The following is a 16,655-nucleotide window of genomic DNA, read 5'->3' on the forward strand; positions in this document are numbered from 1 at the left end:
TGCTGCAACATTAGCTTCCTGTAAGAGGATTTCTAGGATCTAAGAGGATCCAGTGTTGTTTATAAGGAGTACTGTATATGCTGTTTAAACGTACCCTAACCTCGGGGTCACATTCCATCAGGCCATGCTTTTTAACACAGAACTCTTAACCAGTTCCTGCTTTTTCCAACCTGAAAATATTTCTGAACTTGGTTTGTTGTTATTGCTATTTATTTTAATTTTATTTTAGGTTTTCTCATTCTGAACTAGAAAAGCTCTGTCACACTGTTGTCTCCTGACGTCTTGACAGTTGGAATTCTCTCTCCACCTATTTCAACAACACTTCATTAGACCGTTGCCTATTAGTCCAGAATGTCGCCACTCGGCTTTTGTCTTTCACTGGGTCTTTGCTAATTATAGGATCCAGTACAAAATTTTAATTCACTTAAAGAACCTTCAATCGTCAGGCTTCTCACTACTTGGTGGAGCTTGCCTTTTTGTTGTACTATTGGGTCACTGTTGTCTGCTTACCACCTTTTAGACTGACAATTTAATCTATACAATATAGAAAACCAACCATTCACACTCACACCTAAGGACAATTCGGAGTCCTTAATAAAAAAAAAAATTGCATGTTTTTGAAATGTGGGAGGAAGCTGGTGTACCTGAAGAAAACCCACACAACCATGGGGATAACCTACAAAAGCTGAAGCTGAGATTTAAACCTCGAACCTCAGAACTGTGCAGCAGACATGCTTAACCACCAGGCCCATTACAGTCTGTTGCTCACAAACAGTGGAATGCACTTCCTTTTGAACAGAGCTGCCTCTCCTATGGATTTATTTATTATTATTTTTTTTTAAAGGCAGCTAAAAACAACGAACACACACATTTCACTTGTAGTAATTTTTCAGCATCAACAAGAAATTCTGATTTTTCTGACGTGCAAGTGGAAAAAAATGCTCTCAACACTTTTTGTGACAGTTGAATGATAAATCTTGGTCATAGGTGGTACAAGGTTACTGTCTGACAGTGCTGTTTGAGTTCAGTGCAAAGCAATCTACAGTTATGGAAAGAAATGATTGGACCACCCTTGTTTCTTCAATCTCTTGTTCATTTTAACGCCATTAAATAATGAATGAGGAGCGCCCACTTCACGGAGGAAACTGTTGCTGTTCCAAAAAAAAAAAAAAAAAAAAACATTGCTGCATGCTTGAAGTTTGCTGAAGAGCACTTGGATGTTCCACAGCATTACTGGCAAAATATTCTGTGGACAGACGAGACCAAAGTTGAATTGCTTGGGAAGAACACACAATGCCATGTGTGGAGGAAAAATGGCACAGCACACCAACCTTATCCCAACTGTGAAGTTGTGGGAGCATCATGGTATGGGTGTGCTTTTCTCCCTTGGGGCCTGGACAGTTTGCTATCGTCAATGTAAAATTTAATTCATAAGTTTATCAATATATTTTGCAGAAGAACTCGAGGCCATCTGTCCAACAGTTGAAGCTCAAAAGAGGATGGGTGTTTAAACACGACTGATCCAAAACACAGAAGCAAATCAACAACAGAATAGCGTCAGAAGATGAAAATACATGTTCTGGACTGGCCCAGTCAAAGTCCTGACCTTAACCCGATAGAGATGCTGTGGGATGACCTCAAGAGACCTAGTCACACAGGACATCCCAGGAAATGTCCTCAACTGTAACAGTTTTGTAAAGAGGAATGGTCCAAAAAAATTATCCTGATTGTCGTGCACGGTAATGTTTTGGGTCACTATGGTGACGAGAAAAAGACAAAAAATTCACATCCACGGCAATGCTGGGTATCTCAAAAATGCTCGTCGTTTTTTCACATTGAACAAAGAAGGTCCGGTGATACAAGGTCTGCTTGGTCACAGCATGAACCGTGGTAACAACCATACTTCACCTCACGTTACGGGTGAGTTATCTAGTCCAGAGAAAGGGAGGAGTGATAGCAAAACATGTCTGTCTCTAAACTATGTTGTACATAAACACATAAACTTGTGCAAAAGCGTCACCCGATGACGTGACTTGTCAGCAATGCACACAAATACAATGCATTTCCCATGCATTTGTTCCAGCATGTCTGATCTTCAACTACAGGAAATATTTGGTTGAGTTTATTGCAGCAAGGGAGGGTGAAAGAGTTATCAAATCCAAAGGTTCCCTTTTTCCTTCTGTGCTGTAAATGTTTACATTATGCACTATAACAAATATGAAAAGGTTTGGTAATAATTAAGCAGACTGTGTATTCTTGTGATTTAGATGATCAGACCACATTTTATGACCAATTTATGCAAAAAATGTAAGAAATTCCAAAGGGTTCACATACTTTTTCCTGCCAGTGTAAGCACAGCAGTGTCAGTCATTGTGGCGAGACATCCTTAGGTAGATGAGTAGGGATTGGGTCTAGCAGGCACGCAGAAGAGTTTGAAGGGGAAGAAGAGGGGCTTGGGGGAGAGGAAACCGTAGAGCTCTGAAAGGATAATTGGACAAGAACTGCTCATGTATGCATTTGTCATTTTCTCTTCCTTAAAGCTTACCGAGCTTGAGGAAATTGATGGCGGGAGGTGATTAATTTTCTCACTAATAGTGACAATTTTATTGATTTAAAAAAGTCATCTTATTTTCAGATATGTACATACATGAGTATTTATTTTTGTGATGACTCCTATTAATGGCGATGGCGTGAGGATGGGAATCTATTACTTTAAGCAAAATGAAGACTATAATTTTGCTGTATTTCTTAAACAAGTCGTTCAAAAGTAAGTCATTTTGAAGGAAAGTTAAGTGTTTTAGCTTTTGAGTCACTTTTCAAAAGTTGCAGCGCTGCAAAAACTGGTTTTAGCAAAAGACAGGGCCAAATGTAAACTGTATTACTTAATTTAAGCAAAATGATCTGCCAGTAGAACGTGAAAATTGACTATAAAAGTTGTACAGAGGGAAAATGCGTGCGTTTGTTTTCGGCTCAAAGTTTCCAATGTCATTTAAATACTACCTACTTACATGTGTTGCTAAGAAATCGCAAAAATCGTTGTTAGGGTAATCAGAAAAGCAACAAAAGCGCTAAATGGGCATCAATGAATGTGCCTCCTCTTTATTTCACATGACTTCACCCCGCGTGACTCAGTCCAAGTCGCTGGAGAGCAACCGTGACGCCGGATTGCTTTTTTTTTTTTTTTCTTTCTTTCTTTCTTTTCCCCTCCTCGGAAGTGCCTTTTAAAGCAAGTGACATCCGCGCCGCTGAGCACACGCGCTCGACGACGAGAAGGTCAACACGCGAGATGATCTGGACTGTCTTCCTACTGGTCCAAGTGGTGTTGCTCTTCTTCCTCCTTACGCAGAGATCCAGGTTGGTTTATATCTACATGTAAAGACCTATTTCGTTTTTATGTATTTATTATTTTTATTATTATTATTATTATTGGATTTATTTTTTACACCTTAATTCTGTGCTTCAGGTCCGAGAGTGATCCACCTCTAGACAAAGGCGCTATCCCGTGGCTGGGCCATGCAATTGAATTCGGGAAAGATGCAGCCAAGTTCTTGAATCGAATGAAGCAGAAGCATGGCGACATCTTTACAGTGAGTACAACATAGTCCCGTTATAGGAATGCGCAAATATTTGACACTTCCAACTTATCGGCTTGTAAACTTGTACAATCGCTTTACAACCATTTAAAAAGGGCAACAAAATAAGAAAGAAGATTGTGAAGAAAAAGATTATTGTCAATATACTCACACGAAATGTCTCAGCACTTTAGTATCAAAATCAACACAAATAATAAAAGGGGAAAATGGAATAGAATATGAATAGAATCCACAAAATTAGAAGGAAAAAATAGCGATGTATATTTTGGAATGAATGGAGCAATATGATGATAATTGTGTATAACAAAAGACTCCCGTTTTTTTACATGACTGCTGTAATACATTTATTGTAGGATGATAATGACATATACACTTCCTCCAACCCAGGTTCCATGTTCCAACTTAAAAAACTGAATCATGTTCTTTTCACTTTAAGGAACTGGTTGCTTGTCGTATATTGTACTAATATTTTTGCAGAATACACTATACATCTACAGTACATACACGTCCATAACACAATAGTGAAATTCAACACAAGTGCTGTATCAAATCGTCTGCTTTTGCAAAGATAATCATGTGCAGTTTTTGATTAACACTGTCGTAATCTATAGATTTAGAGTTATGTTTATTATTGTGGTTGTAAATGTACAACAGCATTGCTTCATAAAGAAAGCCATGTCTAATATTGTTCTTGCATCAATTAGCTTTGTACATAGTGTGTCCAAAACAGACATAAAGGATGTTACAAGAATGTATACATGACAGAGTCTTTGAGAAATAAAAGTGTGCTTAAGTAACAATAAAGTAGTAATCCAGATACAACAGTGGTGTGCTTAATGATATATTTAAAAAATGAGTAGCACAAACAAAATGCTTATAATGCTCAAATGCAGTGGTTCTCAACTGTTGTCAGAGCGACCTGTATTTTCCAAATGTCGCATTATCATGACCCAATGTTCTAGATTATACAGTTCAGAAAAATAAAGAAAATGTATTGTTTAAGAATGGCCTTTTATTCTGTTTTTAAACACAGCTTGAGGCTTTCAGATCACTTTTTAAGAGACTGAGGATGAACATTACAACTGCATGTACAAAAATGAATATAATAAAATTCAACATCAGAATTACACAAAATATAGCCACAAAACTCCACTTACTGTATATCTTGCCAGTGATCTCTTCTTTTTAGGAAAGTCCCTTACCAAATATGTCCCGTGTGGGAAGGAACTCGGTTTGGTTACCTAATATGAATTAATACACAGTTACTTCCAAAGTAAGTGGGGAAAAAAAGAAAACTAAAAATTAAAAAGTCCAACCTGGGATCCACATTATTTCACTGTATAGGGAGTCCTCCATTTACAACAAGTTTCTGCTTCTACAGCAGCGATGTAACATGTATTTGTACGTAAGTCGTAACTCGCCGTAGTCTATCACTCACCTACAGAAATGGAGTAGTAAAGTCATGGTGACAATAAATATGTGTATAAAAGACACATATAGGCCATAAATATATTTGAAAAATTACCTTGGGAAGTTTGCGTGAGTTTCTGGGTGTAGGCTGTGGCCCACAGCAGCTACTCTGTGTGTGCGCTCACTGAGTTTGTGTTTCACTGTTGGACCTGTATTCAATAAAAATAAAAAGGTTCAGACTCTGAAATGTACTTAAAGTACAAAAGCTGTCAATTACAGTAAATGCAATGGCCACTATTTATATTGTGCTAATTCTGAGAAGAATAAAACATTCACTGTTGCTTTACCTCTCTCTATTTACTGTCTCTTTTTTTTTTTTTTTTTACGTCATATCATCATCCATGGAAGTTACAAAAAGTAACAACCTATTTAAAAATAAGGAGTAGAATCTAGTACAGATATGTGTTTTCAAATGTAGGGAGTACAAGTAAAAGGTCATACGAAAGCAAAGTACTCCAGATATCTGAGAAATCTGCAAATACTTTGCTTCCCACCGCTGATAGCGGCATGATGTCCCAATACTTTTGCCCTAGTAGTGTACTTGCGAATGAGATGGTAGCTCCAAAATTTGCATCTCAAGTAAGAAATAATTGCTCTGTGTCCAGGTGCGTGTCGTCGGGCGCTATGTGACCGTGCTGCTGGATCCTCACTCGTACGACTGTGTGATCAACGACAGCGACTCTCTGGACTTTCAGCGTTACGCGGCTGTGCTCATGGAGAGGATCTTTGAGCTGCGCCTGCCGCATCATCAACCCGTTCACACGAAAGCGCTGATGAAACAGTACGTCCTTGCCTCTTACACCTCCTCCGCCCGAGGGCCTGAGGTCATGTCAGGTTTTTATTTTCATTTCCATTTCTAATCATCTTGTTTCTTAAAAACACTCCTACTTCCCCATTTAAATGGATCTATTTTTAGAGCCGCCTCTTTTGATATTGCTCACGTTGAATATACCTGAATTGGAGTGAACACCACTTCATTGCCGGGGGATACATTACTCACCCACCCCACAAAAGGTGAAAATATACCATTTTCTTAGACCATTTAAAAACTGTTTTTTTTTTTTAAATAGTTTTACCCCTTATCAAACGCTTGTGCAAAAATATGCTATTTGAAGTCTTCCTTAGCACCTGTTCGCACGCTCTCACTCGCACAATTTTCCAAGAGGAAAAGCGTGCTTGATTCTAGCTTTTCGACACTCCCAGTCGAAGTTTACTGTAAAGGTTACACATAAAACAAAACAAAAAAGCACCAACATATTCAACCATATTCAAATGATTGTCTAACGAAATATTCAAATGATTGTCTAAGGAAGTCTGCTAGCTTAATGCTAACCTATAATGCAAAACGCCATAGACGAACTAATGGAAATTAGCATTGATATTGCTGGAATTGATTGATTGAAAGCTTTATTTGAACATATAAACAGAAAATATAGCTTTACAATAAAATAAAAGGAAAGAAAGTAGCAATAAATGTCATCTTTCGACACTGTTTACGTGTTCAAAAAGGAATAGGAAGAAGTAAAAAAAACAACTATCTAGTCCTACCCCTTGTTCTCTATATAGTTTTGAATTTTAGTATCATATTAATACAACAATGGGTTAATCATATACAATACAACTGCTGCTTTAACACACACAGAGCAACAACACATACAAATAGAACATAAAACAATATGCAGGCATATATTCTCCCTGCGCTGTTGGAGTTCAGTTGAGGACCTGTCCTGCCTCTTCTTCTTGCGCCTAATGATGCTGATCTCTTCCAATAGACCTCAGTGCTGCCCTGCAATCTTGTGGCATAATGTGGTAGTACACTGAAGTTACGCAACTAAATTCACTAGGCCTGCATACTGTAAAAACCTATTTAAAAAATGATCGCTTAAAAAAGGTGCGATATACTGGGCGACACGAAAGACGAACCGCGATGTAGTTGGGAAACAGTGACTGTACACTAATTCAATACTTTTAAATGAACTTTTTCAGGAGTGGTGCTTTTCTGTGATTCTACAGTCATGGAAAAGGCACAGAATAAAGCTCCATGTTACATTAGCTGAGAGTAACTGGAGGTGGGGCAAAGTCAATAGGTTGAGCCATATTATTGTGACACAGAGTAATTCCACTTTTTCACAACACCATCAATCAGGAGGCTCTCGCTCTTGCTCAGTAGTTAACCTGCCTTTGCCCCCTCTCACCTCCGCAGGCACTTCCAGGGAATGAATTTGGCCGCCCTAAATGTCACCATGAGCAGACACTTGGAGGCCTTGCTGAAAGCTGAGATGCCTCCAAACCAGAAATACTGGAAACAGACAGAACTCTTCCACTTCTCGTACTGCCTTCTCTTCAAGTAAGTAAACGTCTTCACCCTCCCACGGGCATACTCCTGCACACGCCTCGCTATAACAAAAGATGATTGATTACCGGAAATGATTGTTTGCTAAACGAAAGATGATTGCCTCCATGTTAATAAGAAGGGGGAAGCCCTGAATTCCTTGTAAACGGAAAATGAATGTGGTGTCATTTTGACACAACCTTGCCAAATGTAATTTGAAATGAGGCTTCAAAAATGTTCCTCTCTTCCGCCGACTTCCTTGTGTCGTGTGCACACTTCAATGGCCAACAACGAGGTGCTCTAAAGTAGTCACACCATCGTCAACCCTCAGCCACACACTGGCTGTCAAGTCTGCTTTTTTTTAAATTTTTTATTTTATTTTTTTTCTCCCCACTCTGCATTCCTCCTCGTGTTTCCTCCTTTCCCACCGTGATGTTTGCGCACTCACGGCCGACAGCGAGGTGCTCTAAAGCGGCCACTTCAGTGGACTACCTGAAGGGAAGATGCATTTTCCGGGGGTAGGCATAACTAGCTATCCATCTATCCATTTTCTGAGCCGCTTATCCTCACAAGCTTATTCGCGGGCGTGCTGGAACCTGTCCCAGCTATCATCATGGCAGGACGCGTGGTCTGCCCTGAACTGGTTGCCAGCCAATCTCAGGGCACATCTGCACTCACATTCACACCTACGCGCAATTTAGAGGGCCTAAGGCCCTCAAGTTCTTTTATAGTGGGGGAGGGGTAACTCATATCGCTATAGACGAGTATGCCATAGTTGTCAGTCTTTCGCTCAGATAATTATCTTCAAACCATGTATTATGGTGTTTAGAAACAAATCTCTGAATTCACTTTACGTGGTCTTTAAGATAGCACTGCAGCTTACATACCAGCCAGGCCTGTGTTGCTTTGTTTGTAAACAGTCCAAGATAAACTTAGGATGACCCCACTCTTTAGCGGACTTGTTCGATGACTTCTTTCCGCTCGCCCGCCCGCATTGAAACTGTGCTTTCGTGATAAAAGAACACATGAAAAGGCAAACATGAGGCAGGTGACGTCAGGCCACGAAGCATCTGGAACGTGTTCGGATGTGCAAGCGCTGGGAGACCCCTTTGTGTGTGTAACACATTGTGTGTCCCACTGGAAAAATGCTTGAAGGTTAATCACATTATCTGTTTGAGATTCTGCATGTCCCCACTCTTTTATGTGCAGGGCGGGTTACCTGACGCTCTTCGGAGGGGAACAAAATAACAACAGTGCCGATCCTTCGAGCGTCTATGACGAATACCGCAAGTTTGACAACCTCCTAACCAAGCTGGCACGAAACACGTTGAAGCCAGGTAACTACTCAATTCAGCACCTAATGGGAGGTGCCATCCGCTCCACTTCATGCCATGACTCATCGGGTGCTCTTACTCATCTTTTACCTCCACTCTGTTGCCTTGACATCTTAACTGCACTTGTTTTGTGGTTCCCATATGCCAATTTACTCTCAGCAGACACAACGTTAAGTTCACTTGCACAATTGAATGAAATCAAATCAAGAAATATGTCCTGATAATAACACACTTTACAATAACACGGGGAAATTATTAGATACAGTGACGCCTTGAGGTCCGAGTTTAATTTGTTCTCTGACCACGCTCAGAATCTCAAATCATCCTTCCTCATTGAAATTAATGGAAATGACATTAATCTGTTCCAGCCTCTCAAAAGAACCGAACAAACATTTTTTCAACGTTGTTTAATAATAAAATAGCATGTACTTTGTCAAAACATACAGTAATGTCATAATTAAATAGAATGTAACCGGACATTGTGTTGCTCCCGCTGATGTGTGCGCTTTGGCCACCTGGGGGTGGTATAATACAGCACAAAGAAACACACCCAAAGAAGAAATTGCAGTAAATTAGTCAGCTGCAGGCGGCACGGTGAACCACTGGTTAGAGCGTCTGCCTCACCGTTCTGAGGACCGGGGTTCAAATCCCGGCCCCGCCTGTGTGGAGTTTGCCTGTTCTCCCCGTGCCTGCGTGGGTTTTCTCCGGGCACTCCGGTTTACTCCCACATCCCAAAAACATGCATAGTAGGTTGATTGAAAAGACTCTAAATTGCCCGTAGGTGTGAATGTGAGTGTGAATGTTTGTTTGTTTATATGTGCCCTGCGATTGGCTGGCAACCAGTTCTGGGTGTACCCAGCCTCCTGCCCGATGATAGGCTCCAGCACTCTCGCGACCCTTGTGAGCACATTTTGTTTGTTGGATGTTTTATAAGTTCAGTGATTTGTGACAAAATGCTATCTTTTGAACCACAACTTCTGGCTGTGGGAACACTACAGAATGTAACGAAAACAAAAGGGCATGTCAAAAAATGTTGTGGGTTACGAAAGAGAGAAGATTTCAAGATGTTGTTTTCTTTGCTGTACTCACTGGCAAGTCTTCAAACGCTATCCTGGTGCTTTGATGTCATATTGTTTATGAAGCTCACCCAGCTACTGATGCTGTGCACAACACACACACACACACACACACACACAAAAAGCACATGAAAGCACCTTGAGGATCAATGCAATCAATAGTAGGAGGAATTACCCATGCAAAGAGTAGTAACAACTACCGGTAGTTCATATGCACAGGTGCATCCCAATAAATTTGAATATTATGGAAAGCTTTTTTTTTTTTTTTTTTTCAGTCGTTCAATTAAAAAAGTAGTCATATATATTTCACAATTTTTTTTTTTATATATAAGTTTGATGATTATGAGCTTACCTATTTACAAAACCCTCAAACCTCAAGTAATTTGAATATTACGTATACATTTTTTAACATGATTTTCAAATATAATTTAAGGTAGGAATTGGCCTTCACATTTTCCTATGTGATGAATGAACCTCTTTTACTTTTTTAATTCAACTCCTGAAATAAATAAACTTTTGTATTCCAATTTATCTGGATCCACCTGTATATGTGTGGGGGAGCCTTAATATATGGGGGTTAGTGAATATGTCATTTCACACCTGGCTGATATGATTCACATTTTCCCATCTCTCTGCTGTGCCTGCCTCCACACGTTCACAATACTTGATTTGCTCTGTGCGCCATTATTGTTTATTTCAGTCTGAAGTCAGCTTCACCAGGACATCTGCCAGTTGTAGTATTATTGTGCAGTCATAATATTATTACACAGACGTACGCGTTACTGTCATATCTTTCCTCACCCCTTTACCTCTGCTGACGGCTCTCCTTTTGTTTGGCTTTTGAATCGCTGTCGTTCAAACTCATAATGTGTTGCTGTGACTCAAGATTTTTTCTTTTTTTTTTCGTTTTTTTTTTTTTTTTTTTTTTTTTAAACAGAAGAGAGGAGGACAGCCCAGAGTGCTCGTCACAGGTTGTGGGAACTTTTGGCCCCTGCAGGTCAGCCGGAGGACTCGGGGTCAAACGCGTGGATTCACGCCTATAGGCGACTTCTGCAGCAGGAGGGAGCGGACGAGGAGACGCAGAGGCGGGCGGTACTCCTGCAACTTTGGGCCACTCAGGTGAGCATGAGGTCTGCAGGCAGCTGTTTTGTGTTTGCGCCAAGGAAACATTCAAAGCCTGATGGAGATGAAACAAAATTGTGTGTTCTAACAGACGAACTTGACTGAATGTGAACTGCAGTACTCTCCTCTTGCCACATGAGAGTACTGTTCACTTTCTACCTTTAATGCAGAGGTGGTAAAAGTACTTGCTCAGTACTTAGCTAGATAGATAGATAGATAGATTGATAGATATTTTATATTTATAAATTGGGTTTTCACGGCTGCAATCTTCCCACATATACACGAATATAAGAGCAACCAACCAAGTGGGGGGAAAAAAAAGAATAAAATAGTTGAATAAAAATTCAACTGGAATTTAGGAAAATTGAAATCTCATCTAAGCAGGAAGAAAAAAGAGGCAGGCAGGTGTTGCCTTTTGGTCAGAGGTGCAGTAAGTCATAAATATTGTCCAGTTTTGCTACATGTTGTTTTTTTAAACCACAAACATCAAAATGTGCCAAGCCTATTTTGACAAAGTAAAGGGTACCAGTGTAAAGTACAGATCTGTTTTCAAATAAAAGGAGTAAAAGTACAAAGTTGTCCGAAATGTAAATATTCAGTAAAGTACACTGAAGATAAAAGTATTTCATTTGATCATGCGCTTCGGTTGCACATGTTTAAAATGTAGTAAAGTGATGTTATTTTCCCCTCTTCTCCTTGAAAAATATTATAATAATATACATTCGTTTCCACACTTTAATAATGTGCGACTGATGTACATGTTCAAATTAAGTCAATTCAAAGGACTTTTTTTCAGTGTACAGATACCTGAAAAATCGATCGTACTTAAGTACACCTAGGGATTTGTACCTTATGTCCCACCACTGCTTTTATATACAGAAATGATTGTAGCAGTCACTGATGGTGTAGTGGTGCACTCGCCTGACTTTGGTGCGGGTAGCGTGGGTTCAGTCCCCACTCAGTGACGGTATGAATGTGAGTGCGAATGGGTGTCCGTGTCTATATGTGCCCTGCGAGTGACTGGCGACCAGTTCAGGGTGTAGTCCGCCTTACACCCGAGGTCAGCTGGGATAGGCTCTGGCGCTCTGCGACCCTAACCAGGATAAGCGGTGTTGAAAATGGAAGGATGGATTTAGAATGGGATGATTGTAGCACTTCTCCTGAGGTAGACAAATGTCAATTTGAGTGTCACCCCCCGAATTATTAACAACAACACATTTTTTGTTGTTGTTTGAATTCAAATTTGACACAAAAATATCATTGGGCTTGACCACGATGTGTGCCGCGCTGAGTAAAAACTCTACGCACATTCATTTAACTCCAGTCGTGACTCATTCCATCTTGCCTCCAGCCCTGCTGGAGGCCCTCTTTGTATTCAACGTGTTGATCAGATGTCAACTTCCCCCTACAGGCAGCTTACTCATTATTTTGTTCCGCACTCGTCGCCTTCGTTTTATTTCCAACTTTTGAATCGCAACTTTGAAGCGACGCTGAGTCACACTTGAGCCAGTCAAGTATTCACAGGCTTCATTAGAACATGTTACTGTATTCATAAAGATCATTTTCACACCAGAAATAGGTTATTCATTCTAAACATGTCGTACCTGACCATAGGCTGATGTTTGTGTCATAAACATGAATTCCATTTATCATGTAGTTTTAATGGCTTACAGGGGAAGTTTGCAACTATAAAAAAAAACGTTTTGGCATATTTGTTAAACCAATCTTTATGATTTGACAATAATACATGATAAATATCACCTGTGAAAACATTTGATGTCTCTGGCCCCATCTTGTTCCTCTAATTTGATATCCAAGAAACCACCGCACTTGAGGAAAAACAACCAATCAAAGATAGAACGATGATGTATGAGGTGGCAATCATTTGTCGCGGGCTCGCGGGCACGCCCACACGGCCTTGCAAAAAAATACAACTTTATACTGATAACATTTAGTGTTGAAGAAACACTCCATTATAAATAAGGTGATTTTCTGGGGTAACAAGTTAGTGTGCAGTAGCAAGTCATGACTAAAAAATGTGACAAAATGTGTTTTTTTTGTTTGTTTTTTTTAAAATCGCAAGCATCCCCTTTTCTGTTGGAGATTCATTAAACTATATTATACAGGGTGTTCCAAAAAATATGATATGAATATCTGTGTCTGTGGCAAACAAAATTAAATAAATAGACTTCATGTTAATAAATAAGATTTATCAAAATTCTAACATCATATCAAACAAATATAGATTTTATAATTGACTTCACAAATCTTTTCAAATGTTTATTATGTGCAACACACATTTATCTTTTTTCCTTTCTCTTTGAATTTTTGGTGGCTTTTCCAAATCCAGTTTTCCAGTTGGCACCCTGTATTTTCATCATGTCATCATCACTTCACTATACGGTTTTGTCCAAATGGATGCAGACAGCTGGTAGACAATCTCAGGCTTCAATTGAGTTTACTGAAAACATTTCTGCACTTGCCAAAACTTGCACTTGAGCCTATTCAGAGACAAAGGACAATCTGTTTTTTAGTGGACTGTTTTGATTTAAGATTTTTCTTCCCCCCCGCCCCACATTGTCCTCCTATTTGCCTTTGCCAAACAAACACCTGTGCTGTTGCTATGCAACAGCGGAGTGAGACAAAAAGAACGGCATGGTGACTGTTCCCTTTTGTTTGCTCGCAGGGTAACGTCGGTCCTGCCGCCTTTTGGCTTTTGGGTTTCTTGTTGACAAATCCTGAAGCGCTGACTGCTGTGAGGAGCGAGTTCAAGCAGATTTCCCAGATGGAAACATCAGGCGCTTCCCTCCTCCACTCTCATGGGAACACTCCGGTCTTCGGTAGGTGAAAGGCTCCATCCGACTGTGTTTACTGACGGACATCTGAAGTTTAGATTTCCTCTTTACCAGTGGTTTTCAAACTGGGCCATAGCTTGGGGGTCATCAAAATAATTTTCCAAAAATTATATTGAATCATTTTTATTTTTATTTTTTTTTAATTTTTTTTTTTAAAGTGCATACCCACATATGGAAACAGCGCGCCAATAAAACAAACACATTAAACCAATTAGTCCTCTCTATCTTGGCTTTGGGCCAATCCAGTATATTAGCAACCTACTTTTGTTGTACCGACTGAGCCACAGCCGTATACACAGGAAGTCAGCTATCCCGTTTTCTGAGTTTGGTCATATGACATTACATATGGCGGATTCAAAGATTTGATGTGATATGATAGAGCTGACATCTATGCATGAATAAAGTTAGGATGTTTTTGTTGCATTTCTTTTAAATTCACTTGTTAATATACGACTTCCTTCCCTCTTTAAACTTTGACGTTATTTTATGTTTTTATCTTGGAAAATATGACTTACTCTCAGAAGATTACAACTTTACATCCTAACAAACTATGTTGTTGTTCTTAATGAATGAGAATGTTGTTTACAACTTTTTCCTTTGAAAGAAAAATGACTTTATTGTCTAAAATATGTGACTATGTTACAGTAACATGACAACTTTTTCGCAACAATTCTCCAGACAGTGCCTTGGAGGAGACACTCCGACTCACTGCTGCCCCCTTCATCACCAGAGAGGTAGTGCAGGAGAAGACCATTCAAATGGCTAATGGTCATGAGTACTATCTGCGAAAAGGAGACCGGGTGTGCTTGTTCCCCTTCACCAGCCCTCAAATGGACCCTGAGATTTACCCAGAGCCGCAGGTGAGCGCTCCTGTTGCTTCTGCGAATGTATCCACTCCATCCAAAACTTTGTTGACAACAGTGTACAGCTATTCAGACCTACCGCGAATAGTGGAAAAAACGTGTGGGATTGACATCCCCTTTGAAAATGTTCATGGTTTCCTATATTAATAGTTTAAATAAACTAAGTATGCCACAAACTATAATACCAAAACCTTTTTCAGTTCATTTACAAAAAAATGCACATGAAGTGCACAAGTACGTGCATATGCAGACTAAAAAAAAAAAAAAGAAAAACCTCTTCCCCCAAAATACAAAGTTTGTCTCTCTGTCAAGATTTATCTGTCGGTTTCACTCAGATTAATGAACAGGCAGATGCTTCACTTTATTTGCAGACTGGTACCATCAGACACCTTGTGCAGTCATCAAACACTGTGAAAACTAAGTACAAATGAACACAACATCAGTTCCAAGATCAGGAGAAAATACAGTCAATCATACAAAAATCCTTGTCAAGGGAGCTAAACTAAATTTCAAGACTTCGGCTCTGTTTCTTCTTTCTGTGGCTTTTGTCTGTCATGGACATTGTCTTGAGATTCAGGAAATGTTTCTTTGTGTCCTGAAGCTCCTTTTAAGTCTCAAAGAGAACTACATTCTTCTTGACACCCCTAGAGCCCGATTCCATGTAACATCACCTTAAAAGAGGGTTGCTAAATCATTTACAGTATCTTCTTTTCCTTTGGCTTGTCCCTTTAGGATATTTCCTTGAGACCAACTCCCATTTAGACAGGGCTTTGGCGCCATCCTAAAACTAAATAGAAAAAGCACAAAAACTGCAAGTGAGTTTTTCAGCCAATAACAGAGGATAAGCTAAAGAAAACCAGTTGGTGAATTTGCAAAGAATGAACCGCGAATAGGCTATATTCTCTTTGTAGCAGTTGAGAGTATATTTAGTATGTGCATTAGTTTGGGAGAGGTGGGATGAACTCCAAACACACAAATCTGTCCCCCCCCTCACCCCCCAATAAGAGGTCAGTGGCGTGCCGCTGAGGGATTAGCTTCACAGGGAAACAAAATCACCGCTAATTGGCGTGGGAAGGACGTCTCAAGGTCACTTTCAAACTTATAATGACGCGCACGTTGAAGGGGATTTGTGTCAACAAATCCGACACGTTACAACTCGGAAAATGTGTTTGCAGAAGTTCCAGTTTGACCGCTTCCTGAATAAAGATGGCTCGGCTAAAAGGGACTTTTACAAAGGAGGCAGAAGGCTGAAATATTACACCATGCCGTGGGGCGCGGGGACCAATGGCTGTGTGGGAAAGCAGTTTGCCATCAATACCATCAGACAGTGAGTGTCCTGGACACATCAAGCACATCAAGACCTCCCATTACAGTATTCGAGTCTAGAACCCATTATTTTTATTTTTTCCCCCCCCCTCTCCTATTCAGGTTTGTGTACTTGGTGTTGGATATGGATTTGGAATTGTGTGACATAAATGCTCAGATGCCGGAGATAGACACCAGCCGTTATGGATTTGGGATGCTACAACCAAAGGGAAACTTGATGGTGCGCATTAAAGCCAGGAACATGCATTAGGGCTTTACAGTCTAAATGCATATTTATTTGTACATGTCAGCGTAAATGTGCTAGATACAGCATAATGTGTTAAAAAAGATTTTTAACCTTTCCTATTTTATATATTTATATTGTGATGTTTTATAGTTTTTAAAATGAAATAAATTAAATGTAAAGTGTTTTGTTTCGTCTTTTATTGCGTTGGTTTTGTAAGGACAGTGATTTTTGGGTTTGGGTGTTCCTAATATTGTGGATCCGAGTGTAACTGTAAATATTAGTCACCTAAAAAGTCCTTATTCCGTTGTCCACATTTAATAAATACAGCTGAATTCACAACATATTTCTCCAGCCTCAGCATCATGGGGGGGCATTGGTGGGATAACCCCCTTCAAATGAGTTTTGTGCCCCCCTGCAGTGTAGCCTTTTCATGCCAAGCTTTATATATTTCTTAATCT

The 16,655-nt window shown here is 39.7% G+C and overlaps 1 protein-coding gene across 1 annotated transcript; it reads left to right on the forward strand.

Annotated features, from left to right (window-relative positions):
* The first annotated feature begins 22 nt into the window (after positions 1-22).
* Positions 23-16,379, forward strand: LOC133483672 (prostacyclin synthase-like). The gene is made up of 10 exons (XM_061785189.1): positions 23-3,354; positions 3,464-3,587; positions 5,669-5,844; positions 7,267-7,410; positions 8,605-8,732; positions 10,743-10,924; positions 13,614-13,767; positions 14,461-14,642; positions 15,821-15,972; positions 16,074-16,379. Exons 1-10 carry the CDS (start codon positions 3,287-3,289, stop codon positions 16,219-16,221), a joined length of 1,458 nt encoding a protein of 485 aa, XP_061641173.1. The 5' UTR covers positions 23-3,286; the 3' UTR covers positions 16,222-16,379.
* Positions 16,380-16,655: the final 276 nt, after the last annotated feature.

The sequence above is a fragment of the Phyllopteryx taeniolatus genome, chromosome 9 (assembly GCF_024500385.1).
Source record: "Phyllopteryx taeniolatus isolate TA_2022b chromosome 9, UOR_Ptae_1.2, whole genome shotgun sequence".
NCBI classification, from domain to species: Eukaryota; Metazoa; Chordata; class Actinopteri; order Syngnathiformes; family Syngnathidae; genus Phyllopteryx; species Phyllopteryx taeniolatus.

What these genes read in the sequence shown, in the direction of transcription:
- LOC133483672 (XM_061785189.1), top strand. Translation starts at nt 3,287, where the DNA reads ATGATCTGGACTGTCTTCCTACTGGTCCAAGTGGTGTTGCTCTTCTTC. An exon ending in TCGTACTGCCTTCTCTTCAA is followed by an intron (nt 7,411 to 8,604) that starts GTAAGTAAACGT and finishes TTTTATGTGCAG; the next exon opens with GGCGGGTTACCTGACGCTCT. An exon ending in TGCAACTTTGGGCCACTCAG is followed by an intron (nt 10,925 to 13,613) that starts GTGAGCATGAGG and finishes GTTTGCTCGCAG; the next exon opens with GGTAACGTCGGTCCTGCCGC.